Raw genomic sequence first — 18,146 nt, 5'->3', positions numbered from 1 at the left:
AGAGATCTAGGGTCAAAAAGATTTTTTTCTGCAGCCAGTAAACTCCCCAGCATGTTATCCTATGTGTCCATGTACACATATGCTGTTATCAGCATTTTTTGGCAGGGGGGTTTTCTGGCTGTAAAAAAACCCCAGAACTAATGGGTTTTAAGAGGAGTTTTCCAGCTGTAGAAACACTCTAATGCCCTATACACACGGTCGGACTTTCCGATGGAAAATGTGCCATCGGAGCTTGTTGTCGGAAATTCCGACCGTGTGTGGGCTGCATCCGACTTTTTCCATCGGAATTTACGACACACAAAGTTTGAGAGCTGGATCTAAAATTTTCCGACAACAAAATCCGTTTGCGTAAATTCCGACCGCGTGTAGACAATTCCGAGACACAAAGTGCCACGCATGCTCAGAATAAATTACGAGACAGAAGTGCTCGGTCTGGTAAAACTAGCGTTCATAATGGATATAGCACTTTCGTCACGCTGCAATGTTTTAAATTTTTTAATGTAGCGCACTCTCTTCTTCTTTATAATGCTAGAAGAATGAAGTTGTTTTGTTGCTCATATTCACACAGAGTTCTCACAAACTTATTTCTTTATTATTTCTCGTGATTTCATGAATATAATATTTTTATTCGTCAGAGCTACCGAATAATTTTTTTAGTTTTATGTTTTTATATTTTTGATTATTTGGTGTTTGTTTTTTTAATCAAGATCTCCTTTTTTTAATAACTTTTTTCTTTTTTTGGTGATCTCCATAATTTTTTGGGTGGATTTTGTGTGTCAAGTTACCACAACACCATTATTATCTTGTATTTTTGAATCTCAAGGAGGTTGGTTGGTGTTCCTTGTTAATTTGACATTGTATTTTTGAAATGTACCTGCCTACTCACAAACGAACTGTCCTTTTTGAAGTAAAGCATATAGGCAAATATTAGTTTAAAAAAACACCTTTATTATGGGTCATAACCAAATCAAGAGGGAAGGCAACGCTGGAGAAACAGCTGAAATCGGCGAAGCCTATGGCCTCCAGGGCACACATCAACTATTTTAAGGCAAAATTGGTGGCCTGAGGAGTCCTTATATAAGGGAGTGCAATCTGGGCCAGAAGTCCAAGAGATTATGAACAGCAGCAGATGACATACATGTCCCCAGGCTGTGGTCATACAAGAGCCTCCATCTTTTGTCAGACCAGACTGAACCCAGGTCATCACTTTCTTGTCTTCCTTCCACTCTTCCTTCCAGGCTGTGGTTAGTGTTTGGTACATGATTTCCTCACACATGAGGCGTTGGCCCTCCTGCATATCCTGCATTTTGCTGGCAGCCATGGAGACAAAGGCCTCTTGACGAGTGGGGGTGGTTCTGAGGGCCAGAGCACTGACTCCTCCACGTTCCTCCACTTCCTGGGTCTTTTGGTTGGAAGGCGGAGGGGAGGGACCTGTGAATCTGTGAGGCTCCTACTGGGCTCAGCCACCTCCTGGCTGACACTAACCCCTGCCTCCTCCTGGCTGCCACATTCCGCAGCCTCCTCCTGTGTGCCACATTCCACAGCCTCCTCCTGTGTGCCACATTCCACAGCCTCCTACTGGATGAGGTCTTCCTGTGTATGAAAAAGAGACATAGTTTTAGTTTTTGGTTCATCAATCACACACAATTTTCAGCTCATAACTGTTGCAAATTGAATGTTAATAAATAGAAAAGACTATCATTCTGAGCCCAGCATTTTTCATTCTTGTCCCTATTATTTTTGGCTACTACTGTCTATTGATATGTAAAACACTTTATTAAAGCAGCAATTAGTGATCAATAATAACATCTAGTAAACATAATTTCTTTTTTGACCAGAAATATGTTGAACAATGCTATATCTGGCTCAAGCTGGGTTCCTCCACTTCTTCCTGGCTGGAAGTACCAGGTTGGACATCGGAAGCCTCAGCTGGGGTGGAAGGAAGAGTGGAAGGTAGGGTTGAGAGGGATTCCCTGACTTCAGTCTGGTCTGACAGAAAATGCAGTCTGTCATAGTACCACAGCCTAGGGACATAAATATCATCTGCTGCAGCTCCGGATCTCATGGAATCCTGGACCTTCTTCCCTAAGACAAGTGCTCCTCAGGCCACCAATTTTGGCTTTTAAATAGGGGATGGTTGCCGTGGGGACCTGCGGCTTCACCAACTCCAGCAGTTTCTCCAGTGCTGCCTGCCCCTTTAATTTGTTATTGTAATGCGGGTGTTTGACCTGCCATACACAGGGCAGCTCCCTGTATTTATCAATGGAGATTGGGAGGAAACCATGGTCTTTGAAGTCATCCATTTTCTCTGCAAAACACAACACAAGACACACCCTAATGTCAGGCTAAACTCTCCTAATCTTGTCCCAATATAGGCCTCAATCTATAAACAGTATAGGCCCAAGTTAAAATCGTTATCATGATCGGCGCTTCCGCGACTCCTTCCTCTGCTCACAGATCGTACGTTCGACGCACACGTGTTACGCTTTATATACACTGCGCATGCGTAAAATTCCACCCGACCCTGATGTTCTTTCTAGTCTATTCCCCGCCCCTTCTCTTTTGGCGCAGTGGGAGAGCACATGGCGGAGACACAGCAGGTGCATGATAATTCCAGCAACGAGGAGGAGGAAAGCCCGAAGCCACAAACGTCCCAATCCCGCAGGAGATTTAAGGCATCAAATATGGCCTTTGTAGAGATGGTGGAGAAGGTGGACATCTTGAAAAGGGCCGACTATGATGGGAAGTATGGACCTTACCCAAACCCGAATGTGAGAAAGGCCAAGATCATGGCTAAAGTTGTGAAGAGTCTGCACAGGAATTTTGGGGTATGACGATCCAAAGATCAACTGAGGAAACGCTGTTCGGACTTGAAACTGAGGAAGCACTATCAGTACAGAAGCATCAGGAGAGTGCTGCAAAAAAGAAAGTAGTTGTCCTGTATTCCTATTCTTATTCTTATTACATTTGTGCTGCTCCACGTGCTTTTCTTTACTGTTGTACAGTTAAAAATGGCAACTTTCATGTATATGGGCACATTAATCGTTCGTAGGAAACATTTTTTGTTCGGCCACTAAAATACGATGTTTGGGAAAAAAACAGTTCATTACATTTTTTCAGGCCTAGTTCTATTAAAAAAAGTTTGTTGTGTAGATGGATTTGTAACTAGAATGAAATGCAAACTTGATTCAGTGTGAGGAGAGGACACTCAGCAGCTGTTTACACATCTGGACGCAGGAGCACTAGTGTGGGACACCAGAACAAACTTTTTATTAGGGTGTCCCACACAGGTTCTCCAGTGAATACTATAGGGGTGTCTCCATCTGTGAAACTTGCACAAAACAGGTAAGTATTCCAGCTTTAGAAAGGGAAAAAAAAAAAAATTTCAGCTTGGAACTCTGCTAAAACAGACAATTGTACGTTACTTCTAAGCAATGTTTCATATTCCTATTTATTCCATCAAATATCTGTGTGCTAAGTATACCTTTTTTTATTCACATAGGGAAGAAAAGACTCGGAGGACACCACTCATCAGAGGACACCAGGACCCCCCACCTCAGGAAGAAGGGGAAATCCCCCAAACCTAAGCAGAGGATGAGGAAGGAGACGTTTTTGAAATTAGAGAAATTGTCACCACAACAGGTGAGTGTCTGCGACCACAGCTTCAGGTAATAGATGGATGCCTGCATATTTATAATACATGGTGTGGTTTTTTTGTTTTTTTTTAGGTGATGGGGATGTTGTGGAAGAAGAATGTCATTTCACCAGTGAAAGTGACCAGATCCTTATCGGGGAGATAATGGGGTGCAATCACGATTTAGAAAATCTAAAGGAAAACATCAATGATGTTAAAAAAAAATGAAGAACATCACTGATGTTTTAGGGAGAATATAAAACCCCCCAAAATAACCACATTTTTTCTCGTCTAGTTTTGGTTTTCCTAATAATTTTTTACGTATTTTAAAAGCCAAATTTTGAAGATGCACATGGTGTGTCAACATGTGCTATCTGCCATCACTGGAGATCAATGTACGCGCTTTGTGGATGCAACCCCTTCCTCGCTAATAAAGTAGCTGAAAGGAAGGGGTTGCACCCCCAAAACACGTCCATTGATCCCCCATGATGGGAGCTAGCACATGTTGACATTAGGCATGGGATCAGGAGGGAAATCCACATTTTGAATCCCAATTTGTGTGCATCTTCAAAATTTGGCTTTTACAGGGGTGACATCACCCCATCTAATGAAGGCAATATCAACACAGTTTGGACATACTAATGTCTGATATTGCCTTCACATTATCAAAGTTGAACTTTGTAAGTTCCTGAGTTGTGTATTGTTTTATGGTTTTTAACATGCCTGTTTTAGCAATAAAAGGCTATTTCTAATTAATATGAACAAAAAAAATGTAGTACACCAAAGATGTTGGTTTGTTCAAAAACGCTTTTAAAAACGCATATGTGATTTTGCTTTGAATAAAAAGTTTGATAATGAACAATGTGTGGCTTCTTCTATCAATGCTCAAAAGCAGTTTTTGGAGTAAAGATGGTGTTTTCAGTGGCAATGGGGGTTATTTACTAAAGGCAAATCCACTTTGCACTGCAAGTGCAGTTTCAGTGCAGTCTCAAGTGCACTTGTAGTGCAAAGTGGATTTACCTTTAGTAAATAACACCCACAGTGCTTTATAATTTGCCACAATCACACCATTATCATGACTCCCCAAATTTCTGTCATGGTGCTGAAAATGATGAATATTTTTGTCAGTAATGCATTACATACATTAACAACAAAAACAAGGTGTGTGTGTAGCAGACCCACAACATAATAATAATAATAGTTAGCTGAAGAAGAGATTGTCACCTCATGTCTCAAAGAAATTTCGTTTGCACTGTTGAAGAAAAAGGCCAAAAAAAAATACCATTAATAAGATAACCGAGGAGACACCAAAAAGAAAGCCAAGCAGTAAATCAAAGCAAATATTTGTTCAGTTTCAAAAATTATTTTGTTTTAAAAATGTCTCAGACATTGTCTGGCATATCAATGGCCCCCCTACCCGCAAAGTATTTCATGTATTTTATATGGACCTCGCGGGCGCTCTGGGGGGGCAAGCCAGGATGGCCAGTTTCAAGCGACGTCAGGGTTTGTTCATTAATAAGCCCAGCCTCAGGCCCAACTGAGGCAACATAGTTCAAAGAATTTCTCCTTAAATAGTTGTGGAGAACACAGCAAGAGAGGTTAATGTGTATGGGTGTAAGAAATAGGCGGAACCGGCTGGCCATTATTCCAAACGTATTCTCCACCACTCTTCTGGCTCTGGCCAGCCAGTAATTAAAAACCCTTTGGTCCGGGGTGAGGGTCTTCATAGGGAATGGCTTCATAAGATGGTCCCCCAGCGCAAATGCTTCATCCACAACAAAGACGAATGGGAGTCCTTCCACATTGTCTTCTGGAGGTGGCAAGTCCAAGCTGCCATTCTGGAGATGCCTGTAGAACTCCATCTGGGCAATGACTCCACCATCCGACATCCGGCCATTCTTCCCCACGTCCACATACAGGAACTCGTAAGTAGCTGACACCACCGCCAACATCATTATACTATTAAACCCCTTGTAATTATAATAGTATGACCCTGAGTTGGGGGGTGGGACTATGTGGACATGTTTCCCATCAACTGCCCCTCCGAAAGTCCCAACGGGTGGCAAAGTGGGAGGCCACAGTCTGCCATTCCTGTGGCATTGAAGGAAACTGTGGAGTCAAACAAGACAAAAAAAATTAGTCATTTTGCATATAAACATTGAAAGCAAATTAGACACAAACATTCTTGGCCAACATCAGTATAACATTTATTTTAAGGAGTAGTTAAAGACAAAAGTATAAGGTCCACCTATCAGATTCCTCACCCCCTCTGATGGCCCATTGAAATAATTTTAGGGGGGAGATGTTTTGGACAGGTAACCCTCTACACTTCATTGAGAGCTGAATGCATACATAATGTGTGTTACTTTGGACAGCCCCTCCTTACTTACACAACTGGCAGCCCACTGGACAGGTAAGAAGTGTCATAATACACATATATAAATACACACTGTACAAATGGAAGCACATTTTTACATTCTGCAATTACCTATCAAGATAATAATAGGAGAAAAAAACTTGCACTACATGCTTTGGGGAATTCATCCATAAATATGACCACAAAAGAGGTAGGTATAGTGTGTATGGGTTTGGCAAAGTCAGCAGATAGAGGATTGGTATCGGTTAACTTAGCAGGTGGGGGGGGGGGTTCCAAATGATTTTGGGACCCCAAAAAAAGCCTCTGGCACTCTGCATGAATTTAAGGACACAACATTTGTACACATTTTAGGGGGTGTTTGAGGTAAAGCACTACAATTGAGCTGACAAAATACATTGTTAAGTGACAAGGCGAGGTGTGTATGGGCCCAGGATAGCATGCTGGGGAGGTTAGGGAAGGCAAATATGCAGGAAGGACAAAAAAGGAACTTTTAAAAAGTCCAGCATGCATGAGAATAAAGGGGACATTCACAGCATATTACAATCACAGTTATTAGGGATTGAGGAAAGAAATACAATACATTAGCAGACATTAAATACATACAATGTGATGTTAAAGGAGAAATCTTACCTTAATATAGTCCTTCTGCAGGACCTGGATGATGGCAGAACAGGTCTCTGGGATAATGATACCCAGAGCCTGGGGGAGATGCCTGTCGAGAACTTAAGGTCCTGCAGGCTTCTCCCAGTCGCCAAGTACCGCAATGTGGCGACTAGCCTCTGCTCCGGAGTGATGGCTTGCCTCATGCAGGTATCCTGCTTGCTGATATAAAGGGTCAGCAAAGCGAACAAACAGTGAAAAACGGGGTCCGTCATCCTGAGAAAGTTCCTGAAATTGTCAGGATTATTCTCACGGATCTCACGAAGCAAAGGCATGTGAGAGAATTGGTCCCGCTGGAGCAACCAATTCTTGGTCCATGAACTCCTCCTTGCCCTGTTCATGGATTGGGCTTGTGTCAAAGCTAAAAGCCCAACACCGAGCCCCTGCACAGCACAAACTCTACGACGAGTACGTACATGCAACATGGCTTCAAAACAGTCGGCTGGTCAGAACGAAGAAACAGAACACACAGAAGAACAGCAAGGCCTGTGAAGAGCGAGCTGAAAATCAGCAACGAGCGGACAAGAATGCAATGATAATCAAATACGAACCCACTGCATGCACTGAAGAACAGATACAAACCCACAAGCACAAACTGAACACCAGCAAAACGATCTGAAAACCACGAGTCTGAAAAGCGTGAATCGTCTCTCACCAAACTTTTACTAACACGAGATTAGCAAAGCAGCCCATACGTGTTGTACGTCACCGTGTTCTTGACATTAGGAAATTCCGACAAATTTTTGCAACCGTGTGTATGAGCCAACATCTGTCAGGAAAAATCTGATGGATTTTATTGTCGCAATGTGCGATCGTGTGTACAGGTCATTACTCTGATAAAAGCTTAAAAATGCAGAAAAGTATAGTTTTGCTCATAAAAAAACAAAACAAAAAAAAACGCTACAGCTAAAAAAACACTGAAATGCACTACTGAAAAACTAATTCTACAGCTATAGCTTAAGGTACTGTCGTTTTTTATAATGCCAGTGTGCATGAGGCATTAAAAGCAAAAGAAAGAAAAAAAATTGACACTTTAACTTTAAAAAAAAAAAAAGATAATTTCTATATGCCCGTGAACCAGAAGAGATGTCAGAGGTCATTCTGGTCCTCCAAGGGCATACAGCCAATTAGGGGCCATCTTGCCCTCACTCAAATTACTGCCTAGCCATTGGCTGCATTGGATTGATTACGGGTTTACTGACAGCCCCCGTAAACCCAGGAATGACTAGGAAGCGGTGGATCCTAGATGCTGCCATAACCCCAGTATTAAATGACAAAATAATGACGTGTATATATATATATATATATATATATATATATATATATATATATATATATATATATATATATATATATACACACTGTGTACAGCTTGTATAACAGTGTACATTTGCTGTCCCCTCAAAATAACTCAACATACAGTCATTAATGTCTAAACCAATGGCAACAAAAGTGAGTACACCCCTAAGTGAAAATGTTCAAATTGGGTCCAAAGTGTCAATATTTTGTGCGGCCACCATAATTTTCCAGCACTGCCTTAACCCTCTTGGGCATGGAGTTCACCAGAGCTTCACAGATTGCCACTGGAGTCCTCTTCCACTCCCCCGTGATGACATCACGGAGCTGGTGGATGTTAGAGACCTTGCACTCCTCCACACTCCATTTGAGGATGTCCCAGATGCTCAATAGGGTTGAAGTCTGGAGACATGCTTGGCCAGTCCATCACCTTTACCCTCAGCTTCTTTATCAAGGCAGTGGTCTTCTTGGTGGTGAGTTTGAGGTCGTTATGTTGGAATACTGCCCTGCGGCCCAGTCTCGGAAGGGAGGGGATCATGATCTGCTTCAGTATGTCACAGTTCATGTTGGCATTCATAGTTCCCTCAATGAACCAGTGTCAGCAGCACTCATGCAGCCCCAGGCCATGACACTCCCACCACCATGCTTGACTAAAGGCAAGACACACTTGTCTTTGTACTCCTCACCTGGTTGCTGCAACACACAGTTGACACCATCTGAACCAAAGAAGTTTATCTTGGTCTCATCAGACCACAGGACATGGTTCCAGTAATCCATGTCCTTAGCCTGCTTGTCTTCAGCAAACTGTTTGCGGGCTTTCTTGTGCATCATCTTTAGAAGAGGCTTCCTTCTTGGATGACAGCCATGTAAACCAATTTGATGCAATGTGCGGCGTATGGTCTGAGCCCTGACAGGCTGACCCCCCCACCCCTTCAACCTCTGCAGCAATTCTGGCAGCACTCATACGTCTATTTCCCAAAGACAACCTCTGGATATGACGCTAAGTACATGCATTCAACTTCTTTGGTCGACCATGGCAAGGCCTGTTCTGAGTGGAACCTGTCCTGTTAAGCCACTGTATGGTCCTGGGCACCGTCCTGCAGCTCAGTTTCAGGGTCTTGGCAATCTTCTTATCTTAGCCTAGGCCATCTTTATGTAGAGCAACAATTCTTTTTTTTCAGATACTCAAAGAATTATTTGCCATGAGGTGCCATGTTGAACTTCCAGTGACCAGTATGAGAGAGTGAGAGTGATAACACCAAATTTAACACACCTGCTCCCCTTTCACACCTGAGACCTTGTGACACTAACGAGTCACATGACACCGGGGAGGGAAAAATGGCTAATTGGGCCCAATGTGGACATTTTCACTTAGGGGGGTACTCACTTTTGTTGCCAGCGGTTTAGACATTAATGGCTGTGTGGTGAGTTATTGTGAGGGGACAGCAAATTTACACAAACAAGCTGTACACTCACTACTTTACATTGTAGCAAAGTGTCATTTCTTCAGTGTTGTCACATGAAAAGATACAATGAAATATTTACAAAAATGTGAGGGGTGTATGTACTCACTTTTGTGAGATACTGTATATATATATATATATATATATATATATATATATACTGTGGACGGTGGGGAAGTGGTTAATGATGTGTTGGTCCATAACCTAAAATCAAGGCATAGCAACAGGATGACTTAAGTGCCAGCCCTTCACCACCAGCATTTGATATGTTATGCATGATGAAGATACTTGTACATCATAGCAGGCCTTGTGGTTGTGGTAATATCATTTTTTTATTTTATCTTTCTCTTGCAGCATTTTTATTCTTCAAGGGAAGAGCTGTAAGTGGTGACAAATTCTACGTTTCAGATGGCGTCCAAGGCACTTTTTCTTTTGCTAAAGCACGATGCGCACAAGCAGGAGGTATTATGGCCTCTCCAACGAATCCTGAAGAGAACACAGCAATACTGTCCATCAGAAACCAATACGGCCTCTCAAATGCTCATCTCAGAATTAATGAACTTGACACAAAGGGGATTTACAGATATCCAAACAGTGAGCAGATCTTTCACACCAACTGGAAAGCAAATGAACCCGACTATTATCAAGGCACACCGGAGAACTGTGTAGAGATGCAGGAGACAGGAGAATGGAATGACATTCATTGTGATGCTAATCTTCTTATCATTTGTCAGTTCTAGCACTAGACATTAAATAATGACTAACTTTGTCACTTTTATTTGTATGGGGTGTTTTGGCTTTTGAGGTCTTAAAGAAGACCATATTAAAAAAAAAGGCTGAAGCATATCTAAACGCCAGAGCTAAAATGTAATCAGCTGAAAAGAAAGAAAAAAGATGTAAATAACAGAACAAATGCAGCCATCAGATTTCAGTAGTTTATCAATCATCAATAAAACCTGCCTTTTGATTACATAGTATTAAACAATCATATGTCACATTAAAAAAAAAAAATGAATGATTATATAAACAAAAAAAAGAGCAAAAATGTTGAAAAAAACCACAATATTTTTTACTTTCTGTTATAAAACATACCTGTATCCAATAAAATCAAATTTCTTCATATTATGCTACATGTCCTTGTCAAAAAAAAAAAAAAAAAAATCAATAAGTGTATATTAATTGGTTTGTTTGAAAGTTATACCATCTACAAACTATGGTGTATTTACTGGAATTTATGCAGCTATAGACTCTATACTTTAACCACTTCAGCCCTGGAAGGTTTTACCCCCTTAAGCACTTCAGGATTTACCCACTTCCTAACCAGGCCATTTTTTGCAATATGGCACTGCGCTATTTTAGCTGACAATTGCGCGGTCGTGCGACACTGTACCCATTAAAATGTATGTCCTTTTTTTCCCACAAATAGAACTTTTTTTTGGTGGTATTTGATTACCTCTGCGGTTTAATTTTTTTTTGCTATAAACAAAAAAAGACAGACAATTTTGAAAAATTTTTTTTGGTTAAAAAGAAAAAACTGCCAATAAGCTTATATTGATTGGTTTGCGCAAAAGTTATTGCGTCTACAAACTATGGGATATATTTTTTTTTTTACTAGTAATGGCGGTGATCAGCAATTTCTAGCAGGAGTGCGACATTGCGGCAGACAAATCAGACACCTAACTGACACTTTTGACAGACATTATTACAGTGATCAGTGCTAAAAATATGCACTGTTATTGTACTAATGACACTGGCAGGGAAGGGGTTAACACCAGGGACGATCAAAGGGTTAAGTGTGTCCCTAGTTGGTGCTTGTCAACTGTGTGGGTGATGCACTGACTGGGAGGAACAGACTATCTCTGTGTTCTCCTCCGTCAGAACGGCGATCTGCCTTGTTTACATAGGCAGATCGCCGTTCTGCCACTCTGGGGAACGATCGGCAGGCCCCGGCGGACATCGTGTCCACCAGACCCACTGATTGGCTTCCCCTCTGGCCAATCAGCATGTGCGCGGCCCCTGCTGTCTATTGCACAAAATGAAGTATGGCGGTCTTGAAGTAGTTAATGGCTGTGATTAGTGACTAATACTGTAGTCAGATTGTGATAGGGTGGCAGGCAATCTGGTGCAGACACTGGCTAGGAGGGTGACTGCCTGACACTGACGTCTCCAGTGACACTAATACAGTGATCAGTGCCTAACAATGTATAATGTGCGCTCCTTTTACTTACTAATCTGGTTGTTTTTTCTCCCTGCTTTTCAGGGGAAGAAACAGCCAGATCGCTGTTAACTGTACACAGAGTTCTGTGTGTTTGCAGAACTCTGTGTGTGATTGGACACAGCCGTTCATCAGGTTTCAGTCAAAATCATTGGCTGAAATCTGCTGACAAACACGTGCTGTGTCTAATGCGCACCTGAAAGCAAGCTAGCAACTTACATATGCGTTGCCGTGCCTGCACCAGCCGCCAGCTCGCAGTATATTTACTGTGAGCGGTTGGCAGGTGGTCAAAATTTAACTTCTGCAACAACTTTTTTTTTATAAATTATTTTGTTCAAGAGGAAGGTAAAATGATACAATAATATTTTTCACCGTTGGTATGTAGATATATTTTCGCATAGGCACACATAGTTAGATACATAATGCACCTTTTCATTAACGGTAACAACTTTATTTAAAACTTTCACTTTATTCACGTTCTTAATCCATGTCCACATTGGAGAGACTTTTACCTCACTTCTTGCTCTGGTGGCGACATGCTAACTGGAGACAATATCCCCATCCCCTTCACAACATTTCCAAATACTACTAGGTATTCAGCAAAAAAGTTATATTTTATTCGTAACAAATGTATTCATTTTACCAACACACAAACCTAGTCACCCTTGGTCATCGCAACTTTTCCAAATCAATGGGCCATGTTTCCATCAACTGTACTGATATAATAAGCCAAGATCTATGTATATACCAGTGGTGGCTAGTGCCCATTATTTTTTAGGGGGGGTGGCAAACAAACCTGGCCCCCCACTCTTCCCCACCCCCCGTTTGATCACCCACTCACCCATGCGCCCACCAGGCTGCCCACCAGCCCTGCACTTACCCCATCCAGGTTGCGGCTTCGGTGGCTTCCCCCCTGCATCTCTTCCTGAGTCCCGGCGGTCGCTTCTCCTGCTAGCCAATCGGGTCTTAGGACTCCCGGCCAATCGGGTCTCAGGACCCACTTCCCGATTGGCTGGGAGGAGAAGCAGGAAGACATTAGCAAATATTAACCACTTGCTTACTGGGCACCTAAACACCCCTCCTGCCCAGACCAATTTTCAGCTTTCAGAGTTTTCACACTTTGAATGACAATTGCGCGGTCATACAACACTGTACACAAATGAAATTTTTATCATTTTTTTCACACAAACAGAGCTTTCTTTTGGTGGTATTTAATCACAGCTTTTATGTTTATGTTTTAGGTTTTTATTTTTTGCTAAACAAAAAAAGATGAAAAATTTTGAAAAAAAAAAATCATGTTTCATAGTTTGTTATAAAATTTTGCAAACAGGTAATTTTTCTCCTTCATTGATATGCTCTGATGAGGTGGCACTGGTGGGCACTGATAGGCTGCACTGGTGGGCACTGATAGGCTGCACTGATAGGCATAGATAAGGCAGCGCTGATAGGGACAGATAAGGTGGTACTGATGGGCACAGATAAGGCAACACTAATGGCCACTGATAAGATGGCACTGATGGGCCCTGATGGGTGGCACTGATGGGTGGCACTGATAGCTGTTACTGATATGTACCACTGATAGATGGCACTGATGGGCACTGATAGGTGGCACTGATAAGTGGCACTGATGGGCACTGGTAGGTGACACTGATGGGCAGCACTGTTGATGAGGCACTGATTGGTGACACTGATAGGTGGCACTGTGGGCACTGATGGGCGGCACTGTTGTGCACTGGTAGGTGGCACTGGCAGGTGGCACAGGTGGGCACAGATGGCTGGAGCTCTTCTTAATCGGGACCGATGTCCCTCTGAGAGCCGCCGGTGATCGGCTTTTTTTTTCTCCTCACTCTGTCAGCGAGAGGAGAAAAGATAGCCGATTACCTGCTCTGTTTACATCACATGATCAGCTGTCATGTGATGTAAATTCTGCACGAAAGTGCAGAATTCGAAAAATGAAAGATCCGACATAAACAAATGCTTTATTTTCATTTTCGTTGCTACAACAGTTCGATATAGATAGGAGATTCGACATGATGATGACAATAACAATCTGTGTCCATCAAACCTGTGGTCGAATGTGCCTAACCTTAACTCTATTAGTCCAAGATTATTCTACATAGAGAGAAAAGATTCGACATAGAGAGAAAAGATTTGACGTAGGGAGAAAAGATTTGACGTAGGGGAGAAAAGATTCGACATAGAGAGAAAAGATTTGACGTAGAGGAGAAAAGATTCGACGTAGAGGAGAAAAGATTCGACGTAGAGGAGAAAAGATAAATAAAAATAATGATGATGATGAATGTTATTGGCTGATTGTAACCAAAGAGGAGGAGCAGTAAAATAGCTAGAACTAAGTACACACGTACTTTGGCTTATGGTGTCTGTTAAAAGTTCTAAGAAGATTCGACGGAGCAGGTAAACTATACGGCGTCGTACAGTTTATCTTCTTTGAACATTCGGCAGACACCATAAGCCTTCAATGACAGATTCGACCTTAATTTGGATTTTCGGACGAATCCAATTTTTAACGAAAAACAAAATAAATAAAAAACGAATTTCGGGAGTAATTAAATAAATGTATTTTTCGGACGAAAACGAAATTCCGAAACGAAATATTTCAGTGTGCACATGTTTATTATATTCCTCCATGTAACACATACACATACAGACATCACAGCTCCAAACCAGGGGAATATTGGTTAACGCATTTCACGCAGATTGCACATAAGGCCTGTACACACTGTTAGAAAATCGGGCAAACATTTTCATCCAAAGAATTTTCGTATAATTTTCGTATAATGTATACACAATTTTCGACAGCTGATTCAGAGTTTTCGTCCAAAAATTCCCGAAGAGACAAACTCCCAAATTTTTCTCGTACGGGAACAGAACGGGCGATTTTTGTTTAATTGAAATAAGAAATGCACAAATTATATTTCCATACCGCACTCCTAAGAACACATACCACATATACAAATTGTAATAATAAAGTCCATAAACCATCATCAGATATCTCCAATCAAGTGACATGAAATGTTCCTTATAATATGAAGAATAGATGAAGTGCTGTCTTCCACGGGTTATGAGCAAACATCCTACTCACCAAATAAATATGACACTCATTACAGGTAGTCAAATTGGATGAATCCTCAAATGGAACGGCCCCAGTTGGTGGATCAGCCAACAAAATAATGGTTCATAAATCAAAGAGAGAAGAGATAACTCCTCATGGTGTAGCGTGTAACTATTTATATTCCATAAAAACGTATACACTTACAGTTAGGTAAACATCGAACAGCCCATAGGCACAGGCAGGCACGCCGATCATGTTCCATCTGCATTCCAAAAGAGAAAGCGGAAGTGACGTGTCTCGCACCAACAACTGACGCGTTTCGTCAGCAACGTCTGACATCATCAGGTCTCACGTGATCCGTCCCATCACATCCTCTGCTTATATTTACAATCGCCATCAAATTGGATATCCAATCCACTCCAAGCCTCAAAAATAGCTCAATGGCCTTTAATCAGATTTGATGTATTATATAAAGGGCTAATCTACTAACTAAAAATAGTATATTAACAATTTTAACCACTTGCCGACCAGCTGCCATCATTATACTGCGGCAGGTCGGCACAATCCCGCGAGCTGTCATAGCTATACATTGCACACGCCCACTGCACTGCAGGGGTGCCGATACTCGTGACCGGCAGTCGCGCCGACCGCCGACCATGAGCGATTGTGTGCATGAGAGGGAGAACAGGGACGTGTGTGTGTAAACACACAAATCTCTGTTCTGAGATGAGATGCAGATCGTGAGTTCCTAATAGCTAGGAACCACGATCTATCAATCTCCTATAGTCAGTCCTCTCCCCCTACAGTTAGAATACACAGTCAGGTAACACAATTAACCCCTTGATTGCCTCCTACCATTAACCCCTTCCCTGCCAGTGAAATTTATACAGTAAACAGTGCATTTTTATAGCACTGATCGCTGTATAATTGTTAATCGTCCCCAAAATGTGTCAAAAGTGTCCAATGTGTCCGCCATAATGTCGCAGCCATGATAAAAATCGCAGATTGCCGTCATTACTAGTAAAAAGAAATAATAATTAAAAAAACGATAAATCTATCCCCTATTTTGTAGACGCTAAAACCTTTTGCGCAAACCATTAAATATACGCTTATTGTGATTTTTATTACCAAAAATATGTAGAAGAATACATATCGGCCTAAGCTGAGAAAAAAATTTGCTTTTTTTTTAAAAAAAAAATGGGGATATTTATTATAGCAAAAAGTACAAAATATTGTGTTTTTTTTTTCAAAATTGTCGCTCTTTTTTGTTTATTGCGCAAAAAATAAAAACGCAGAGATAATCAAATACCACCAAAAGAAAGCTCTATATGTGGGAAAAAAGGACGTCAATTTTGTTTGGGTACAGCTTCGTACGACCGCGCAATTGTCAGTTAAAGCGACCCAGTGCCGTATTGCAAAAAGTGCTCTGGTCATTGAGCAGCCAAATCTTCTGGGGATGAAGTGATTATTGTAAACAACACTATACAAAGAAAAAGAGATATACCATAAGTGACACATCCTCTAGTGGTATCCAAATGGAACTAAATAAACAAATGTCTAGAGATCTCTAAAGGACATGTGAACAGATGTAAGTGCCATCTTGTGGCTAAATAGAATAAACCCATAACATAGATTTTGCCTACTAAATATTCTAAAAATATTTTAAATTTATAAAAATTATTATAAAATACTCAAATAGTAAAGAACAGGACATAATTGGAACACCATTACAACCAATAATTGGAAATATAACAATTCCAATCAATATCCATATTAATCACAGCAGAATGTAGAGTATTTAATTTAAAAATCCATTCCGTCTCATTTTTGACACTTTTTGTCTCATATTACAGTAGGCTCAGCAATGGCATGCAATGCCAATCTGCTGCTAACAAAGTAAACAGAATATTGGCATGGATTAAAAAGGGGATTATATCCAGAGATAAAACGATAATTCTCCCGCTCTACAAGACTCTGGTCCGGCCGCACCTAGAGTATGCTGTCCAGTTCTGGGCACCAGTCCTCAGGAAGGATGTACTGGAAATGGAGCGAGTACAAAGAAGGTCAACAAAGCTAATAAAGGGTCTGGAGGATATTAGTTATGAAGAAAGGTTGCGAGCACTGAACTTATTCTCTCTGGAGAAGAGACACTTGGGAGGGGATATGATTTCAATTTACAAATATCATACTGGTGACCCCACAATAGGGATAAAACTTTTTCTCAGAAGAGAGTTTAACAAGACTCATTAAGATTAGAAGAAAAGAGGTTTAACCTTAAACTATGTAGAGGGTTCTTTACTGTAAGAGCAGCAAGGATGTGGAATTCCCTTCCACAGGCGGTGGTCTCAGCGGGGGGCATTGATAGTTTCAAGAAACTATTAGATAAGCACCTGAACTGCCACAACATACAGGGATATACAATGTAATACTGACATATAATCACACACATAGGTTGGACTTGATGAACTTGTGTCTTTTTTCAACCTCACCTACTATGTAACTATGTAAAGTCTATGGAAGTTGGAACCCATAAAAGCAATAGTGTGTTTTATATCCCACATGCTTACCCTATACAGTGATTGGCCTCATATAAAGTCCCGCCGACCAAACGCTCTCTATTTTTATTCAAATTTCGGATGGAGGCCAATTGCTTATGGTGCCTTGGACCACAACATTCTTTCTCACTGTAATCTCTGTTAAAATCCTTCAGGAACGCTAAGTTGTTTTTGGTATTACTGGATCTTTTTGGCTTGTCCTTCAATAAACTCCGCCGGTCCCGTGGCATCAGAGGACTACATCGCAGGACTTTTTTTTTTTAATAAAGGACTTGTCCCAAGCTGTCTCTTGCCTTTTTTACCACTTTTGACATTTTTGTGTGAAATGGTAGGGGTATAATGTACCCCATTACCAATTCACATAGGGGGGAGGCCGGAATCCCCTTGTTAAAGGGGGCTTCCAGATTTTGATAAGCCCCCCGCCTGCATACCCCCACAACCACCCAGCAAGGGCCCGAACAGTTGGCTCCCCTGCTGATTGTGCCGACTGATCGGAAACGCTGGGATCAAGCAAGGGGTTGTTTTCATACGGAGGCTATTCAATATGGCTTAACACAATGTGATTGGTAAATATGTATGAAAATATTCATTATTACCTTTGCCTTTTATCCTTAAATTATGAACTTTAATATACGTTAACATTTTTACAGTTTACAAAATACCTCTGAAGAAGACCCGTTGGGGTCGAAACACGTCAGGATTCACATACAAGACTCATGTATCATTTTTCTCCATGGTGTTTTATCACTGTGCATTATTATTGTATATTTTCATATTAGGGACGTTGTTTTTATAAATCCTATACCACAGCTCATGTTTTGACTATTCATGTCTAAAGCATTATTTGATACTTTGTTATAATAAAAACTATAA

General features: G+C 41.2%; 1 protein-coding gene across 1 annotated transcript in view; it reads left to right on the top strand.

Moving 5' to 3' along the window:
• The window catches only part of LOC141106431 (conglutinin-like), a 228,813-nt gene extending 218,628 nt beyond the window's left edge, over window positions 1-10,185 (top strand). Inside the window, exon 5 of the mRNA XM_073597210.1 lies at window positions 9,785-10,185. Within this exon, the coding sequence (XP_073453311.1) occupies window positions 9,785-10,170 (386 nt within the window). The 3' untranslated portion in view covers window positions 10,171-10,185. The remainder of the gene's footprint in view (window positions 1-9,784) is intronic.
• Window positions 10,186-18,146: the final 7,961 nt, after the last annotated feature.

The sequence above is a fragment of the Aquarana catesbeiana genome, linkage group LG08 (genome assembly GCF_042186555.1).
Source record: "Aquarana catesbeiana isolate 2022-GZ linkage group LG08, ASM4218655v1, whole genome shotgun sequence".
Lineage (NCBI taxonomy): Eukaryota > Metazoa > Chordata > Amphibia > Anura > Ranidae > Aquarana > Aquarana catesbeiana.
The sequence above is the reverse complement of the archived record's forward strand: the minus strand, read 5'-3'. Positions and strand labels throughout refer to the sequence as shown.